Source organism: Heteronotia binoei, chromosome 13 (assembly GCF_032191835.1).
Source record: "Heteronotia binoei isolate CCM8104 ecotype False Entrance Well chromosome 13, APGP_CSIRO_Hbin_v1, whole genome shotgun sequence".
Classification (NCBI taxonomy): domain Eukaryota; kingdom Metazoa; phylum Chordata; class Lepidosauria; order Squamata; family Gekkonidae; genus Heteronotia; species Heteronotia binoei.
Window position 1 is genome coordinate 21,421,030 of NC_083235.1, and position 19,734 is coordinate 21,440,763.

The 19,734-nt window shown below is 48.4% G+C and overlaps 1 protein-coding gene across 2 annotated transcripts in view; it reads left to right on the forward strand.

The window, feature by feature from the left end:
* HDAC7 (histone deacetylase 7) overlaps positions 1-19,200 on the forward strand; it is a 314,882-nt gene extending 295,682 nt beyond the window's left edge. For both annotated transcript variants that reach the window (XM_060252701.1, XM_060252700.1), the window contains 6 exons: positions 5,040-5,137; positions 12,786-12,904; positions 13,859-13,992; positions 16,330-16,414; positions 18,200-18,332; positions 18,995-19,200. In XM_060252701.1, the coding sequence (XP_060108684.1) occupies positions 5,040-5,137; positions 12,786-12,904; positions 13,859-13,992; positions 16,330-16,414; positions 18,200-18,332; positions 18,995-19,040 (615 nt within the window). In that variant the 3' untranslated portion in view covers positions 19,041-19,200. The remainder of the gene's footprint in view (positions 1-5,039; positions 5,138-12,785; positions 12,905-13,858; positions 13,993-16,329; positions 16,415-18,199; positions 18,333-18,994) is intronic.
* The last annotated feature ends 534 nt before the right edge of the window (positions 19,201-19,734 follow it).

Genomic DNA, 19,734 nt, shown 5'->3' on the forward strand with positions numbered 1-19,734 from the left:
AAAGGTGTCTGATGTATGCTGGGCAAACATGGCCTCAGAGAGGTAAACACATAATCTTGAGTGGGGGGGGGGACCCTCCTCCTATACAAAAGGTATTTAACATTTAATGATAAATTAAATGCTAAAGTAAGACCCACAAATATCAGTTTGCTGGATAGGCCAAGAGGCTTCCTATTTCACTGTTGTCAGATGCTGCTCTAGAGGCCAAAGGTGAAAGGTCAGATGGGCACGACGTTATTTATCCACTTAACTTTGGGCAATATGAGCCAATAAGTTGGGGGTCCTTGGCTTTGTACGGCCCTGGGGCAGTCCCTCCCCCTTCTTGGAACATGCTGTGCTCTTTCAGAGCTGAAGTCAGAATCTCCTTCTGAGGCCTTTTCTGTGTCACACCTGTCTTTCACAAAGGCTCTTGTGTCCGCTGCATATTCTTCTTCCATACTTTCGCACCTTTTATGCTCTAGGACAGAGGTGTCAAACGCATTTGTTATGAGGACCGGATCTGACATAAATGAGACCTTGTTGGGCTGAGCCGTATGTGTACATATTTAAAATGAGGTAGCAGAGATATAAAATTTGTAAAGGACACAGACAAACACAAAATTTAAAAAAAAACCTTAAAATAAAACATGCTTAAAACATTAGCACTCATTTGTCTTAAAGGTGCTTTCTTTGTATCCCTCCCTCCCCAGGGGACCAGGAGGGGGGAGGAGCCTCAGCCAATAGAAGAAAGAGAGCCTTGGCTCAGTAGCTCTGCTGTGTGACTGAGAGACACTGGCAAAGCAAGCTCTCCCTTCCCACTTCCTCCCCAAGCTGTTATGCAGAAGGAAGCGAGAGAGAGAAGGAAGCAAACGACAGCCAGTTGTTTGGGGGCCTGTTAGGAGCCCTCTGAGGGCCTGATTCGGACCCTGGGCCGCATGTTTGACACCTGTGCTCTAGGATTTCCAGGGCCTCCCTCCCAATCTGCTGTCCTGTCCTTGGCTTTCCTCACACTTCCTCCCAGAGGGCCCTTGCTTGTGTCTTGACCTCACTAACAAAACTGTCCTTGCCTGCAGAAGTAGGATTACAAATGCATATTTTCCCAAAAACTTTGTTCCATTTGTAACCCTAATCCTATTGTATTGTTTATCAAATACCCCATTCTATCTATTGTATTGACTCGGTCTATGTAATCTGACTTGAGCCCAAATGAGAAAGGCAGACTATAGATGAGGTAGGTAGGTAGCAGTGTTCCCTCTAAGCAGAGTAAGTGTGAGCTAGCTCACAGATTTTTTGCCTCCAGCTCACACATTTTTGTCTTAGCTCAGGAAGGAAAGGAAAGGTCCCCTGTGCAAGCACCAGTTGTTTCTGACTCTGAGGTGATGTTGCTTTCACAACATTTTCATAGCAGGCTTTTTTTACGGGGTGGTTTGCCATTGCCTTCCCCAGTCATCTACACTTTCCCCCCAGCAAGCTGGGTACTCATTTTACCGACCTCGGAAGGATGGAAGGCTGAGTCAACCTTGAGCCGGCTACCTGAAAACCCAGCTTCCACCGGGAATCGAACTCAGGTCGTGAGCAGAGCTTAGGAGTGCAGTACCGCAGCCTTAACACTCTGCGCCACGGGGAAGGATGACCCCAAAGCACAATAATTTATGCAGTGGCACACAACTTTAATGTTAGTAGCTCACAACTTTAATCCCAGTAGCTCACAAAGTAGAATTTTTGCTCACAAGACTCTGCAGCTTAGCGGGAACATTGATAGGTAGGTAGGGGGAGGGAGGGAGGGAGGAAAGGGAGGGAGGGAGGGTGATTAACACATGAAATTCACTGCCACAGGAGGTGGTGGTGGTTACAAGCATAGACAGCTTCAAGAGGGGATTGGATAGACATGTGAGCCAGAGGTCCATCAGTGGCTATTAGACCACAGCATATTGTTGGAACTCTCTATGTGGGGCAGTGATGCTCTGTATTCTTGGTGCTTGGGAGGGGCCACAGTGGGAGGGCTTCTGGAGTCCTGGCCCCACCAGTGGACCTCCTGATGGCACTTAGGTTTTTTGGCCACTGTGTGACACAGAGTTTTGGACTGGATGGGCCATTGGCCTGATCCAACACGGCTTCTTTTATGTTCAGGAAGGAAGGAAGGCTGGTTGGTTTGTGGCTAGCAGTTCACACTATCAGGGCTTCAGTACTACAGGCCCAGAGCAGTGCACGTGGTCCTTGGAGACACAGCTGTCATTCACGTAACTGACCTCTCTGAGCATTTGTACTGCTGTGTTCGTGCCTGTTAAACGCCGGCCAGTCACTTCCGACTATGCATTAGAGTTCTCCAAAGTGCCCTTATCTGAGTCTGAGGGCCGTGGCTTCTTTAATAGGGGAACAGTGTTGGCAAGTTTTTAGAAAGCAAAAAACCAATTACAGGACAAAAGTGCCTTTTCTAAATGGCTTCTGAGAAGTGCTCTTGGAGGAGGCTCCTTTTCCCAGAGCTGGAAGACCCTCTCACTGTGCTAGCTGGCAGGGAGGTGATGGGGTTTCCTAGCTGGGGCGGGGGGGGGGGAGAAGGGAAAACAGACAGAACTCTTCATCCATCATGTTTTACAGCCTGCTTTCAAAGGGGCTTAGCGCTGAGAGTGGCCAGAGCCAGGTCCGCTCGCATCTGGTTCCCATCTTCCCCTCTGAGCTGGAGATATCAAAGGGGCTGGGGGTGGGGTCTTTATGATGCTTCCCTCCCCTCATGGATCCCTGGCAAGGCTGTGGCATATCACGCCAGGCTTCTCCACCCTGCCCCGCCCTGCTTCCTTTCCCTTCATCTGTCACACAGTTCAGTTTGATGTGGCCGTGCTTTCAGGATGGAGGGAATCTCAAGTGTGGATCTCATTCTCTCTCGCGCTCCAACCGGGGTATGTGACTTGATCTCATTTTAGAAATTAGCCCCTCCCCCCTTTTAAGAGAATCATAGAGTCAGGGTCAGCCTAGAGCATCCCTGATGAATGCTCCTCCTCCTTGACGATGGCCAGTGAAGGGGAGCTCACCACCTACCTAGGCAGCCTGTTCCACTACTGAACCATTTGTACTGTGCAAAAACATCCTAATATCCAGCCAGTACTTTCCTGCCTGTAACTTAAACCCATTATTGTGAGTCCCATCCTGTGCTGTCAAGAGAAACAGCTCCCTGCCCTCCTCTAAGAGAGCCACTTTGGTGTAGTGGTTCAGTGTGCAGACTCTTACCTGGGAGAACCAAATCTGATTCCCCACACCTCCACTTACAGCTGCTGGAATGGCCTTGGGTCAGCCACAAGGTCTCTCAGAGCTGTTCTGCTCAAGAGCAGTTCTGGGAGAGTTCTTTCAGCCCCACTAGGGGGTCTGTTGTGGGGAAAGGAAAGGAAAGGAGATTGTAAGCCGCTCTAAGTCTCCTTTGGGTAGTGAAGGGTGGGGGTATAAAACCAATCTCCTCCTCCTCCTCCTCCTCTTCTTCTTCTTCTGACTTTCAGATACTTAAAGACAGCAAGCATGTCTGCCCTCAACCAGCTCCTCTCCAGTCTGGGTGCTTCCCCACAGGGATTAATTCTGACGTTCGTGTCCTGTGGCTCTCAAAACATCTGACATTTTTGGCCATCCCTGCGTTAGTCTGTTTCAGTGGCCGGTCGCATCAGTCTCCTGTGACAGTATATCAGTTTCCCAAGATTCCTTAGTGTGCCTGCTGTGTACATGATGCCAGGATGCACATTCTAGGTCAGTGGTTCTCCAACCACTGGTAGGTGTACCACGAAAACTAGTCCAGGTGGGACATCAGGTTTTCACTGCAATTGCTCAGAATGCTCCCTCCCTCCATCCCCCTATCCACCAGCTAGTGTGATGGGCAATCTCCTTCCAACCCTGTCTGCCGTGTGTGGCTTTTTGCCATGCTAGGAGTAAGCTGGAACATGAGGTGTTTCTCTGAATCCCCTGCTCCCCCTGCCCACCATCAAGTGCAATTGGCATTTCACTTCTTACCTGCAGGCTGCCAGAGATTATCCATCAAATCTGTCGCAAGAAAATTTGCTTCCAACAGTACTATGGCAATTGTTTATGCCCTTCAGACTTACCGTAAATGATAAATAAAATTACAGAGTGCCTGTAAACGTATAAATGTCCTTACTGAAGAAAAAAGTGGGCTTTTTGCTGCTGTCACGGGGGCAACCAGGTTCTTTTACTGAGTTATCAGTGGGACATAAGATACAACAGAGGTGGAATTCTAGCAGGAGCTCCTTTGCATATTAGGCCACACACCCCTGATGTAGCCAATCCTCCAAGAGCTTACAAGGCAGGAGCTCCTTTGCATATTAGGCCACACACCCCTGATGTAGCCAATCCTCCAAGAGCTTACAAGGCAGGAGCTCCTTTGCATATTAGGCCACACACCCCTGATGTAGCCAATCCTCCAAGAGTTTACAAAAAAGAGCCTTGCAAGCTCTTGGAGGATTGGCTACATCAGGGAGGTGTAGCCTAATAGGCAAAGGAGCTCCTGCTAGAATTCCACCCCTGAGATACAAACAGTTGAGATCCTCTGCTGTTAAGTCAGGCCTCTTCACTGTTTCTGGTCCTGGGACCCAGCCTTAACAACCCTCGCCCCCAGACAGCAGCAGGATCCCCATCAAACACACGACAGGAAATCTCGTGACCTCAGTCACGTGACCAGGTGTGGTGTGGCCAAAGGCTTCAGAGCCTGCCTGCGCTAAAGTGGAATCCTCTCCCCCGCTGACGGATCTCACCATTCTTTCTCGCTCCTCCTGTCTGGGTGCACGTGAAGAGAGGCAGAAGGCACAAAGCCCTTGTACTCTACGTGCCACTTCCAGAACGTAGCAACAAAATGGCGGCTGTGTGCGTGCTCGTGTTGCAGTGTGTGGGCTCTGCAACTTGCCCAACCGACGGGCTGAAGACCACTTCTCTGGGTATTCAGCAATGGATGCTCTTCTTGTGTCACAATAACCAGATGTGGCGAGGGTACCTTCTCCTCTCTGAGGGCTTCTCATGAATAGAACTGGATAAGCCCCACTTAAGTGCCCTGTGTTTCTTTCGTTCAGGTGGGCTCCGGTGCTGGTGAGGGCTTCACCGTCAACGTGGCTTGGACAGGCGGCCTCGACCCACCAATGGGGGACCCCGAATATTTGGCTGCTTTCAGGTAGGCTCCCCGTTTTGAACCTCAGTCACTGAACCTTCATTTCCGGCACTGCGTTTCGTTCTTCCTTGGTCATCCTTTTAATTATGTTGAGAAGAAGGGAGATGCAATGAAGGAGAGCTTCAAATGCATTTTGGGATCCCCTGCTTGCTACTGGCTGAATGCGGCTTCCCAATCAATCAATATTTATTTCAGTCAAAGACCAGAACAGCAATAAAGGAAGACAACAACTCATAAGCGTACAATCGATGAAGTCAAGGCTCTTCCAAATATTTCCTCTTACAAATTACAATGTAACAAAATTTTGCTACTGCCTGAGTTATTGAGCTCTGTGTATCGTCCAATAAAAATTTCTGAAGTACCTCAGTTCTAAAATTTATATAAAACTCCCAAGGGTTTGAATTTAGATAAAAGTGGGGTGATTAGACGCAATCTTTCCTCTTGATAAAGTTCACAGTGAAGAAGGATATGTGAGACATTTCAGCTACTTTTTCTGAACAAAGACAACATCGTTTCTGCCTTGGTAGATGGGAGAACCTACCAGCTAATACGGCAGGTGGAAAAAGGTCAAGGCGAGCCCTTGAGAAAGCCCATCTATGTCTCGCAGTGCCTTCCATTGCCTGTGTGCTGTTAATGCAATTGGCTTCTGCTGTCATATAAATTAAACTGTGTCAGAGAGGAGCAGGATCCAAGCCCATTATCACCTTAAAGACCAACAAAATTTCCAAGGTATAAGCTTTCGAGAGTCAAAGTTGTCTTCAGCAATTACCACATGTCAAGCTTAGAAAAAGCCCAGCAGGAATTCCCCCGTGCCTTCCCAGTGCTGAAGCCATCAGGGAGGCCTCCTCGGACCTTCCCAAGTATGCCTGCCAAAGCCCTAGCCAGCCCAGGTGGAACTCTGCTCCTGTGCGCTCCCACCCCAAAAAAGCCATGTTTCTGAAGAGTCTCTCTCCTCTGGACAGGCTGATCAGGGTACACAGTTCTTTCCTGAGCAGTGTAACCCCCCCAAAAAAAGCGTACAAACTCCTTTCCTTCCCATCCCCACCCTGTGAGATAGGTTTGGCTGAGAGAGCTCTTTCCGCTCTTAAGAGAACAGCTCTTTCAAGAACTGTGACTGACCCAAGGTCACTCCAGCAGCTGCATGTGGTGGAGTGAGGAATTAAACCTGGTTCTCCCAGATTAGAGTCCGTGCACCTAACCACTACACCAAACTAGCTCTCAGAGATATATATAATATACTTAGATATATATAAGCATATACTATCTCATGTGGGAGGAGCCATGCTGGGGCTCTTCTCCAAGCCAGCAATCCCAACAGAGCTCAGGACATCCCATCACATTACCTTTGTGGCCCAGGAAGGAATAGCAGTGCTGCAGAAAGTGTAAGGGGGGGGTGTACCTTGGAAGTTCACTCTGCCACGTGGCCAGCCCCCTCAGGGCTCAGGGCCCATGAACGGGGTTAACAAGAGCTCTGCGTTTGGCCGAAGGCCCAGTTTGGAATCACAAACCCGGGCCATGCCAAACATGGGCTTTGGCAGCAGGCCCACCCTTCCACAGCTGCCCAACACATGTGCTTTGATTGTGCATGAAAGAACTCTATAAATAGGATTCTCCCCCCCCCCCACTTCGCCCCTCCTCGCTGCGCGCAGAAATGCAGCTCCCAGGCCCTGTGGATCTCGTGCCTCTTTGAGCTGCTTGCCAAGCATGACCCAGCTGATGGATGGTCTTCTCAAGAAGGCTGGGAATCTTACCCCAGCGGCCAAGATCACGGGCCTGTTGGGTTCTCTGGACAAGAGAGAACTGGGCGGGGGGGGGGGCGGTGAGGCAAAGCTTTCATGGCGAGGCGGCTTGAAAGAATCGGAGCCAGCTTACCCTTGGTGTCACTTGGAACGGTGCCAAGCTCTTCGTACTCTCTTTGTTCCATGGGGAGCACTGGAGAACAGCCTCCCCGTGGAAACGAGGCCTCCAGGCTGCTGGCTTCCAGGAGAGCTTGCAGGGCATGAAAGCAGCTCTAGAAAGCAAGCCGAAGGATGAGAAGATGAGGAACTGGTGGGGGAAAGGGGACAAAATGAACACACCAGTGCCGGATTAAACCCTGTGGAGGCCCCTAGGCAGTCAAAATCTCGGCGGGGGGGGGGGGGCCTTGCAAGTTATCTCAGAGTCAGGACACCTACCATGCTCCCGCAGCCCCGCTGCAACCTTCAGGCAGCTTCTCGAAATCCCCTTTGACAAAGCTGTGGGGGAGAGGCAGAGAGGGGCAGACATGGCAACACCACCAGCAGCCACACCAGGCAAGTTGGGCAAAGAATGGCTCAGTTGCTGGCAGCCCATGCAGATTGGAGGGTGGGCTGCAAGCGGGGGGAAATGGGGGGGGGGAGCCGGCCCATGGTCCCTAAAGGCGTGGGGGCCCCTAGGCTGGTGCCTACTTGGCCAAATTGTTAATCCAGCCCTGGAACATACTTAAGTTTGAGGGAGGTTGACTTCATTGGAACATTAGAAGAAATTTTCTGATGTTTCAGAAATGGAACCTTTGAGAGGAGGGGAACTGTACCTCATTAGGAGGTCTTCAGAGGGACACCAGGCACCCATATGTTGGAGATGCTCTGTCTTTGGGTTCCCTGTATTGAGCTACAAGGCCTTGAAGAAGGTTTCCAACTCTAGAATTCTGTGATGAGATCTAAAAGAGAACGGGGGAAACATAAAAACATTGAATCTGGGGCTGTGTGTATCTAGGGATGTGGTGGAAAATGTCATCAATTCATAGTGAACTTGTGTCAGTCCCAGGGCCATTCTGTAGTAAAAGAGGTGCTGGAGCTCATTAGCACAACTCATTTGCATATGCCACACACCCCTGACATCACCAGAAGGTGGACTCAATTATATCAGCTCAGCATCTACTTTCAAATGCTTCTTGAATTATAATTATCATAACAAAACCTTACTCCCATCATACTGTTTAAATTGCTTTCTCCTCTATGGCCACAATGGCATGATGATTTCCATCTGTCTGCTTTTTATGTTTCAGTTATTTTCCCATTTTTTGTGGAGGGAAATATTAGAACGTTTGTCATATCTCAGAGTTGAGGAAAATTCTCCTAGGGGGTCTGAACAATGGAGCCCAGAAGCAAGTATTTTTGGGGGGAGGGGTAAGAAAGAAGGAGCACAATAAAATGTTGAGGTTCCAGAGTTCCACTCCTGTGAGCTCCTGGCCAAAACGAGGCCTGGTCAGTCCCATAGGGTTTTCAGGGCAAGAGCCATTCAGAGGTGTTTTACCCAACCCTAGACTTCCTTTTTGGTGGCCTCCCATCCAAGTACTAACCAGGGCCAACCACTGCTGCTTAGCTTCTGAGATCTGACGAGACTCAGCTAGCCTGGGCTATACCCATAGACTAAAGAACTATGCCCAGAGACTAAAGCAGGGGTGGCCAACAGTAGCTCTCCAGATGTTCCCCCCCCTACAATTCCCATCAGCCCCAGCCATTGGTCATGCTGGCTGGGGCTGATGGGAGTTGTAGGCAAAAAAACATCTGGAGAGCTACCATTGGCCACCGTTGGACTAAAGCAATGGGTTCCATCTATTTATCTTGAAATATTTTTAACACGGGCTTTCTTCTGGAGGAAAACAAACAAAAAGGGGACTTGCTTATCCCCTTTTGACTTGATTATAAATTAATCTTTTTGTTTTGCCTTGCATCCATAAGTTTGTCAAAGTGGGACACAAACGTTAAAAAATCTATTAAAATTATCAGGAATAACATTAACAGGAGGGGGGGGGAGTTGCACCTAAAATTTAAAACTTGAATCCATTTGGTAAGAGCTTTAAAAAAAAAAAAACAGTATATAAACAGCATTACATGATTTTAGCAGCCATTAAAAATCAAGTAGGAAAAAGCAAAAAGGTTTACTGAGGGAACTAATCAGCCACAACCCACATAAAAACTAATTGCCAAAAGCCTGTGAGAATTTTATTTTTTAAAACCAGGGGCCTAACAGAAAACGCCTCACACCGATAACCTCAGAAAAGGAGCTGAGGCCCTCAGCTGTGCTAAACAAAGCAAAGTTTCCCATTGCCTTTTTGATTTTTCTAGCAATCAGGAGGGAGAAAAACACTACCCAAGGCATTGAAGCTGTACTTTCTGATCCTTTCCAGTCTTATTCAGTGACTCCTCTGGCCTCTGGGATTCTGCAAGCTCTTGCTCACACCTTCTCCATGCTCTCTTTATTTATTTCATTTATAGGGTTGCCAAGTCCAATTCAAGAAATATCTGGGGACTTTGGGGGTAGAGCCAGGAGACTTTGGGGGTGGAGCCAGGAGACATTAGGGGTGGAGCCAAGATCAAGGCTGTGACAAGCATAATTGAACTCCAAAGGGAGTTCTGCCCATCACATTTAAAGGGACAGCACACCTTTTCACTTTCTTCCTTCCATAAGAAATAATGAAGGATAGGGGCACCTTCTTTTGGGGCTCATAGAATTGGACCCCCTGGTCCAATCTTTTTGAAACTTGGGGGGTATTTTGGGGAGAGGCACTAGATGCTATACTGAAAATTTGGTGCCTCTACCCCAAAAAACAGCCCCCCCCAGAGCCCCAGATACCCGCAGATCAATTCTCCAAGATTTTCTATGGGAATAAATCTCCATAGGGAATAATAGAGTTCCCAGCAGACATTTTCCTCCCCTCCCCCCGCTTTCTGACAACCCTGAAGTGGGGGGAGGGTCTCCAAACCAGGGGATCCCCTGCCCCCACATGGGAATTGGCAACTCTGCCTGCGGTTCTTGCTGAGACTTGGATTTGGTAAAAAAAGGGGAAAACATGGTGAGATTGCAGTCCTAGGGATAACCGCACCCAAGATTTTGAGACTCAGGGATTCTAGAACAGGAGTGGTGAAACTTGCTTAATGTAAGAGCCAATAGAATAAATGTCAGGTGTCTGAGGGTTACAAAACAAGGAAGGAAACCTGATGGCTGGCTGGCTGGCTTGCTTGGAGAAGAGACAAATGTGCTTCTCCAAGCCGGCAAGGGGAGTGGGGACTTTGGGAGCCACACAATATGTGTAAAAGAGCCTCATGTGGTTGCCAAGCCACAATTTGGCCACCCCTGGGCTAGAAGCTTGCTTTCAAATAAATAAAACTATGTTTCTCAGGTCCAGAACATAAAATACATATTTTTAATTTGCTTTTCCCCAGATCCACATTTTCTAAACATTACAAGGGCCCAATTCAAATTGGGACTACAGCTTTGGGGGGGGGATGGGGGCTTGACCTTGGTTGTCACATCCAATTCAAGAAATATCTGGGAATTTTGGGGGTGGAGCCAAGAGATGTTGGGGGTGGATCCTGGAGCAAGGTTGCGACAAGCATAATTGAAGTCCAAAGGGAGTTCTGGCCTTCGTATGTAAAGGGACTGGACATCTTTTAAATGCCTTCCCTCCATTGGAATTAATGGATAGTGTCACCTTCTTTTGGGGCTCATAGAATTAAACCCCCTGATCCAATCCTTTTGAAACTTGGAGGGTGTTTTGGGGAGAGGCATTGGATGCTATGCTGCAAATAGGGTGTCTCTACCTCAAAAAACAGGGTCCCCCAAGTCCCAGATACCCATGGATCAATTCTCCATTATCCCCTATGGGAATCGGTCTCCATAGGGAATAAAGGAGTGCCCAGCAGACATTTCCCCCCACACTTTCTGATGACGCTGAAGCAGGGGTTGGGCCTCCAAACTGGGGGATCCCCTGCCCCCACCTGGGAATTGACAACCCTAAGCCCCGGTGTGCCATGCACTGTGGTCCAGACCCTGACTGGACCCCATGGCGCTTCATTAATTTGTTTGTTTGTTGGTTCTTTTATCCCACCCTCCCTGCAAGCAGACTCAGGGCGGATCGTGACGACAACAGAAACACAATCATTCAATAATTAAAACAGTGTAAACTTAAAAACAGGTAGTGCTAGCTGTTGAAAGTCAACATAGTTCCCTGAAGATTGAAAATTAGTTCCCTGAAGATGCTGTGTGGCTATGAAGAAAGCAAGTTTGACTTGTTTTAAAAATTCTGAGGGTTCAGGCCCAAAGAAGCAGAATTCAGTGCCCAGTCTGAATGAATAGAAAAGGTAGAGAAAGGAGTATTTTTTTCTCCCTTTCTCACGATAAGAGAACTCATGGACATTCAATGAAATTGCTGAGCAGTCAGGTTAGAGCTGATAAAAGGAAGTACTTCTTCACCCAAAGGATGATTAACATGTGGAATTCACTGCCACAGGAGGTGGTGGCTACAAGCATAGATAGCTTCAAGAGGGGATTGGATAAGCATATGGAGCAGAGGTCCATCAGTGGCTACTAGCCACAGCGTGTTGTAGGAACTCTCTGTCCAGGACAGTGATGCTCTGTATTCTTGGTGCTTGGGGGAGGGCATAGTGGGAGGGCTTCTAGCCCCACTGGTGGACCTCCTGATGGCACTTGGGTTTTTTGGCCACTGTGTGACCCAGAGTTTTGGACTGGATGGACCATTGGCCTGATCCAACATGGTTTCTCTTATGTTCTTAATATATGGACATTTGAAGCTGCCTTCTACTGAATCGAACCCTCGGTCCATCAAAGTCAGTCTTGTCTACTCAGACTGGCAGTGGCTCTCCAGGGTCTCAGGCTGAGGTTTTTCACTCCTATTTGCCTGGACCCTTTTCAGTTGGAAATGCCAGGGATTGAAACTGGGACCTTCTGCTTACCAAGCAGATGCTGTACGACTGAGCCACCATCCCTTGCCTTAGAATAAACTCTAACACTAAGCACCACCCTGAATAAAACCAGCTTGTTTGCCATACACAGCCTATCCAATGGTGTGCTTAGAAGCAACAGAGGGGAGGGGCCGTGGCTTAATGGAAGAGCCTCTGCTTGGCATGCAGAAGGTCCCAGGTTCAATCCCTGCCATCTCCCTGCCATCTAAAAGGATCTGTCAGTAGCTGCTTGAAAGGCCCCTGCCTGAGCCACTGCCAGTCTGAGCAGAGAGAGCTGATCTTGATGGTCTGGTAGATTCAGTATAAGGCAGGTCCGTGTGCTTCAAACATAGATAGAGTCAAGGGTTGGTGCCAGGCAGGGGTCATTTCATACAAAAAGAGGTGCCGGAGCTCATTAGTGCAACTCATTTCCATGAATCATTTGCATATGCCACACACACCCTGACATCACCAAAAGGTGTACTCAGTTATATCAGCTCAGCATCTACCTTAAAATGCTTTTTTGAATCATCATTGTCATAATAAAACCTTCCTCCCATCATACTTTTTGAATTATTTTCTCCTACGTGGCCACAGTGGCATGATGAAGATTTCCATCTGTCTGCTATATGTGTTTTGGTTATCTCCCCATTTTTTGTGTGGGGGAAAATATTAGAAAGTTTGTCAAATCTTAAGAGTTCAGCAAAATTCTCACAGGGGGTTTGATCAATGGAGCCCAAAGGAAGTATTTGGGGGGGGGGGGCGTTGGGATTAAGAAAGAAAGAGCACAATACAATTTAGAGCTTCCAGAGCTCTGCTCCTGTGAGCTCCTGCCCAAGATGAGGCCTGGTGCCAGGAATGGAAACCAGAACACTCAACATTCCAGCACAAGTAGTAATGAGGCGCTTCAACCTGGTTCTCTTTTATCCCCCCCCCCCTCTTTACAGGACAGTCGTGATGCCCATCGCCCACGAGTTCTCGCCGGATGTGGTGCTGGTGTCCGCGGGCTTCGATGCAGCCGACGGCCATCCTCCCCCACTAGGAGGGTACAAAGTTTCAGCTAAATGTAAGTCATTTCCCCCCCGTGCCAGGGCAAAGGAACGCCACGCTGTCGATGCGCAGAAAACATTTTGGCATCTGCTGCAGTACTGCAGTCCGAGCTTTGCTCACAATCTGAGTTTGATCCTGGCGGAAGCTGGGTTCAGGTAGCCGGCTCAAGGTTGACTCAGCCTTCCATCCTTCTGAGCACCCAGCTTGCTGGGGATCAAGTGTACGTGACTGGGGAAGGCAATGGCAAACCACCCTGCAACAAAAAATCTGCCAAGAAAATGGCATGATGGGACATCACCAGTGTTCCCTCTAAGCTGAGTTAGTGTGAGCTAGCTTCACAGTCTTTTAGTCTCTGGCTCACACATTTTTGTCTTGGCTCAGGAAAAATGGCTCCAGAGCAAACTAATTTATACTCTGGCTCACAGCTTTAATGCCAGTAGCTGATAAAGTAGATTTTTCACTCACAAGATTCTACAACTTAGAGGGAGTATTGGACATCACCCCATGGGTCAGTAACGACTCACTGCTTGCATGGGGGATTTATCACCTTTACCTTATTAATAGCACAATGCTGTAATGGTGTGTGTGTGTGGGGGGGGGGGGAGTTCATTGGCCAGAGGGGGCATCTCCCTGCATGTCAGACGAGCAGCTGAGGGGAGAGTTCAGAGGGTTCTGTTTTTCCTGCATCGATACAATCGCTCGTCTGGGTGCAACATAATGTAGTAGGAAAATACTCAGATGACCTGCATAGCACGGCCACGGTCTGTGGACTGACACCTACACTGAAAAAGGTCATCGCATGAAACGACCATGGGTAGGTGGGTGCAGAGGGGATGAGATGGATCTGAATAGGAAAGCAGTGTGTTTTGTCGGTTCAGCAAGGGTGGGCCTAGAGGAAGCAGAGTTGGGAACTGCCCTGCTTGCCCAGGAATTGCTCCCCCTGATGTCTGAGTTTGGGATTTCCCTGCAGGTTTTGGCTACATGACCAGGCAGCTGATGACAGTGGCCAGAGGTGCTCTTGTCCTCGCCTTGGAGGGGGGTCACGACTTGACAGCCATCTGTGACGCTTCTGAAGTCTGCATTTCTGCTTTGCTGGGTAATGAGGTGAGCCTATCGCAGGGGCAGACAAACTTGCTTAACGTAAGAGCCACATAGAATAAGTGTTAGATACTTGAGAGCTGCAAGACATGAATGTGAGATGTTTGAGAGCCACAAGACAGGGAGGGGAAAGAAGGCCTGATGAAAAAGAAATGCAATATTTGGTGGTGAGGCGGTTCAGGAATAAAATCTCTGTGGGGAAGACGCTTGTATGCAAAGCACTTCTGAATAATAACAACAACAAGAACAATAATAATAGGACTTATAGCCTGCCCTCCCCTATGCATTAAGGCTCAGGGTGTGTCACAACATCAGATCTCAGCATGGGTTCTGCAAGGGAAGATCTTGCCTCACTAACCTGTTACAGTTCTTTGAGGGGGTGAACAAACATGTGGACAAAGATGTTTACCTTGACTTCCAGAAAGCTTTTGATAAAGTTCCTCATCAAAGGCTCCTTAGTAAGCTCGAGAGTCATGGAGTAAAAGGACAGGCCCTCTTGTGGATCAAAAACTGGCTAATCAATAGGAAGCAGAGAGTGAGTATAAATGGGCAGTATTCACAGTGGAGGACGGTGAGCAGTGGGGTGCCGCAGGGCTCAGTACTGGGTCCCATGCTCTTGAACTTGTTCGTTAATGATCTGGAGTTGGAGTAAAGCAGTGAAGTGGCCAAGTTTGCAGATGACACTAAATTGTTCAGGGTGGTGAGAACCAAAGAGGATTGTGAGGCACTCCAAAGGGATCTGTTGAGGCTGGGTGAGTGGGCATCAACGTGGCAGATGAGGTTCAATGTGGCCAAGTGCAAAGTAATGCACAGTGGGGCCAAGAATCCCAGCTACAAATACAAGTTGATGGGTTGTGAACTGGCAGAGACTGACCAAGAGAGAGATCTTGGGGTCATGGTAGATAACTCACTGAAAATGTCAAGACAGTGTGCGAATGCAATAAAAAAGGCCAACACCATGCTGGGAATTATTAGGAAGGGAATTGAAAACAAATCAGCCAGTATCATAATGCTCCTGTATAAATCGATGGTGCAGTCTCATTTGAAAAACTGTACAATTCTGGTCACCGCACCTCAAAAAGGATATTATAGCATTGGAAAAAGTGCAGGAAAGGGCAACTAGAATGATTAAAGGTTTGGAACACTTTCCTTATGAAGAAAAGTTAAAACGCTTGGGGTTCTTTAGCTTGGAGAAACGTCGACTGTGGGGTGACATGATAGAGGTTTACAAGATTATGCATGGGGTGGAGAAAGTTGAGAAAGAAGTCCTTTTCTCCATTTCTCACAATACAAGAACTTGTGGGCATTCAGTGAAATTGCTGAGCAGTCAGGTTAAAACGGATAAAAGGAAGTACTTCACCCAAAGGGTGATTAACATGTGGAATTCACTGCCACAGGAGGTGGCGGCTACACGCATAGCCAGCTTTAAGAGGGGATTGGATAAAAATATGGAGCAGAGGTCCATCGGTGGCTATTAGCTACAGTATGTGTGTGTGTGTGTGTGTGTATACACACACATATATTGGCCACAGAGTGTTGGATTGGATGGGCCATTGGCCTGATCCAACATGGCTTTCTCTTATGTTCTTAAAATCAGCATATAATTAAGTACAATTTAGATTAAAATTAACAATCTGAGTGTTGGCAGTTCCACATTAGGTGGCACAACAAAGCAGATCCAGGATTGGTCCGTGGTTGAGAGCTGCCACTAATCCTCAACCATGTGCTTGGTGGAACGACTCCGTCTTACAGGCACTAGGGCTGCCAAGCTCTCATGGGGGGGGGGGGTTCTCCTATTTGGGGGTCCCCAACCCGCCAGTCCACTGTGGGATCCCCACATGACGTTGCCTGCACGATGACATCACCCAGAAGTGACATTATCACACCGATGACGTCACATGCCAGCCGCTCTAGGATTTCCAGAAAAACTCTATGGGTTTCCCGGACGCTCTAGCAATTTGGGAGGAAAACTCTTAACAGGCCCCGTGAAATTGTTTCAAGTCTCACAGGGCACATGTCTCCTTGAACAGAGTGTTCCACTAGGATGGGGCCAGGGCTGAAGAGACCCTGGCTCTGGTTGAGGACAGCCAGACAACCTCCGGGCCGCAGATCGCCATCAGATGGTTATTAGCTGAGCAAAGCACCCTTTGGATTACATGTTAGGAGAGGCAGTCCCTCAGATCTAACCATTACCAGCAAATAATCCCTTGTTTTCTTCTATGAGCAAACGTGCATCCTCGAATGACCAGCTGGGCTCCTTGTGAGGGCCTGTGCACAAAGCATGTCCACACCTTATGGATTCTTCAGGGCACATTTTGAACTGTCTTGCCTTATGTTCCACAGCTGGAACCCCTCCCAGAGGAGACCCTGCAGCAGAAACCCAACGCTAACGCAGTGCGCTCTTTGGAGAACGTCATCCAGGTGCAAAGTAAGTGAGAAGGCGGTCCTTCCTGTCCAACTGGGTGGGAGATGGGGAGGGAGGGATGATTGGACGTCAGACCACAATACTGCTTTTTCCTTTGTGCACCTTGTTAGCTTTTCTGTCGATGCCCAAACAAATCATATCTACAATCAGGGGTGGAGTTCTAGCAGAAGCTCCTTTGCATATTAGGCCACACACCCCTGATGTAGCCAATCCTCCAAGAGCTTACAAGGCTCTTTTTTGCGAGCTCTTGGAGGATTGGCTACATCAGGGGTGTGTGGCCTAATATGCAAAGGAGCTCCTGCTAGAATTCCACCCCTGTAACAAATTGTGCTCACAGGCACCAAAGATTACATATACGCACAAGCCGATACATTTCTCATTTCCCCAACAAAAAATAATATGTCGATAGGCGTCTATAGACTTAGGATCAGGAGGGATGGGCACGAATCAAAGCATGAACCGCAGTTTGTGCCTAAAGTAGCTGATTTGTGGGTCATTCTGAATCGGTTTGGGTATTTGCACTATGCATGATTTGCAAAATGAATCAGGTTGGGGTTTTGGACGGTTCATCTGTCTTGTTATCAGCAGGGGATTCTCCTCACACACCATGACATGCCTGGAATGAGGACATGTATTGGGCATGCCACGGGGTGGGGGGGGGGAGCTCTATCATGTGATGGAGCATCCCCTGGAGACATGCCTGGTGCAATAACATCACTTCCAGGTGACATCATCACACTGGGCACATTGCAATGCACCCGTGCTTTCTGGCCTTCCCGAACACAATGAACCACAGTTCATTCCGAAAATCAAAAAACCTATGAATCAAAACAAACCACTGAATTGGGCAAACCGATGAACCATAAAACGAACCACCGTTTTTGCGTTCCATGCCCATCTCTACTTAGGATTCTTTATGAGCACAGTGAACTTTGTGTCAGATGTAAGAAATATAGAAATCAGGTTCTGTTGAAGCAGCTGTTTGAACCGAAGAAGACATTTGAAATGTCCTTGTTTAATATCTGGAAAAGGCATCTTGACTGGATTTCCCCCCCCCACACACACACAGCTGTCTCTTTCATCAAAGTTTGATGTCCCTTTCATCAGAGTTTTTGGAAGTCTGTGGACTCCTTCTATGGACACAGGGCTGGAATTCTAGCAGGAGCTCCTTTACATATTAGGCCATCCAGCCCTGATGTATCCAGAGCTTACAAAAAAGAGCCTTGTAAGCTCTTGGAGGACTGGCTACATCAGGGATGTGTGGCCTAATATGCGAAGGAGCTCCTGCTAGAATTCCACCCCTGTATGGACATATTGTTTTTTGTTGGGGAAACAGTGAGAAGTGTATTTGTTTGTACTCATATGTAATCTTCGGTGCCTGTGAACATAATTTATATTTCCAGGTTGTATGTCACCTATTTTATATTTCCAGGTTGTATGTCACGAACCTGCTTTCTCTCTGAGTAACTTTTGCAATAACAGCATTTATATGATATGAATGGTGTGATGGCTATTGCTTAGCAACCTCCAGGTGGTGGCTGGAGATCTCCTACTATTACAACTGATCTCTAGGCAGCAGCAATCAGTTCCCTTGGAGAAAATGACTGCCTTTGAACTTGGACTTGGTGGCATTCTGCCCCAAGGCCCGCTCTCCTAAGGCTCCACCCCCAAAACATCCAAGTATTTTCCATCCCAGAGCTGGCACCCCTACCTGGGAGTGAATTGAGTCCAATCTAGACCAGCTGCCATCTGTATGACCCCAAGCTTGATCCTGCCTTTCTGTTCCAGGCCAGTACTGGACCTCGGTGCGGCGTTTTGTCCCAGCTGTGGGCTACTCATTCTTAGAAGCACAGCATCGTGACACAGAGGAGGTGGAGACCGTGACGGCACTGGCCTCGCTTTCCGTGATGACGGAGAAACGGTGAGTGGGCGTCTTCCCCTTTTGAGCCAAGACAAGCTGGCAAAATGGCCAAGTAGCATAACGTTGTCCAGGCTGTCTGTTGTGGGATTTGCCTGGTGGGGGGGCCAAAGTAGAGGCAACCCTCTAAGCTGAGTTAATGTGAGCTAGCTCACAGTATTTTAGCCTCCGGCTCACACATGGCGCAAAGTAGTAAGTTGCAGTACTGCAGTCCAAGCTCTGCTCACAACCTGAGTTTGATCCCAGGGGAAACTGAGTTCAGGTTGCCAGCTCAAGGTTGACTCAGCCTTCCATCCTTATGAGGTCAGTAAAATGAGTACCCAGTTTGCTGAGAGGAAAGTGTAGATGACTGGGGAAGGCAAATGACAAACCACCCCATAAAAAGCCTGCCAAGAAAACATCATGATGTGACGTCACCCCATGGGTCAGTAATGGTGCTTGCCAGGGGACTGCCTTTACTCTTTAAGGGTTTGGAACTTTCTTTGAAAGCCCTGCCCCTCTCACATACAGACAACTTCAATTTCCCAGAGTTCCCTGGGGAGAGGAAATAACTGTTAACCCAGTTTAAATCTGTGGCTTGGCTGTGCCCTTGGCAATATGGTCTTGCAGGTGCCATGCTTTGGCCAGGTGCATTTTCCCTGATTTTGTGTTCCCTGTGTTTTTAGGCAACAGGATGAGCCAATGGAAGAAGAGGAGCTCATGACCCAGTGATGTCTAAATCCACCTTCTGACAGCTTCCATTGTGTGACCCATATCAGAATCCTGGCTCCTACTCGCTGCACAGCCTGTGCTCACCTGAGCCACAGGGCTAGAAGGACTGCCTCAGAATTCAGACAGGGGCTTGCAGCGGATTAGCCCCCCCCCCTCCCCAAGGGGGGCCCACTGTGCGTGGAACTCCACCCTGCAAGCAGCTGCCCCAAACCACTAGGAATAAACTCGGATTGGAAAAAATCAGAGACCACCTGGTGGTACCCACACAGTCTGGGTTCAGACTGCAAAGCTGGAGAGCTGCGTTCTGATACTGGAGCGGTGCCTTTTCCCCTACAGAATCAAAGATGGTCCACAAGAGCCATCTGGCACGGAAGGAGCCCAGGATGTTCCTTGCTGAACTCTCTTTTCCAAGCAAACGGGGTCACCTTACCCTGGGAGTCGTAGGGAGAACTTTTAAAAGGCAAAACTCAAGAGTCGAGGAAGTGGCAGCTTCTTGGATCAGTGACATGCCCCACTTCCTACTAAGCGCCGTCCCAGCCTTACATTCCTGGTCTAGAATCCCCCCCCCCCCCCGATTTGCACTATATACAGACTTTTGTCGACTTTCCGTAAAACATGTGGGAGGAAGACACGCGCACATCCTTGTGGATTTTGACACGGCGGTTCCTCCCGCATCAAGGCGTGCTATGTACAT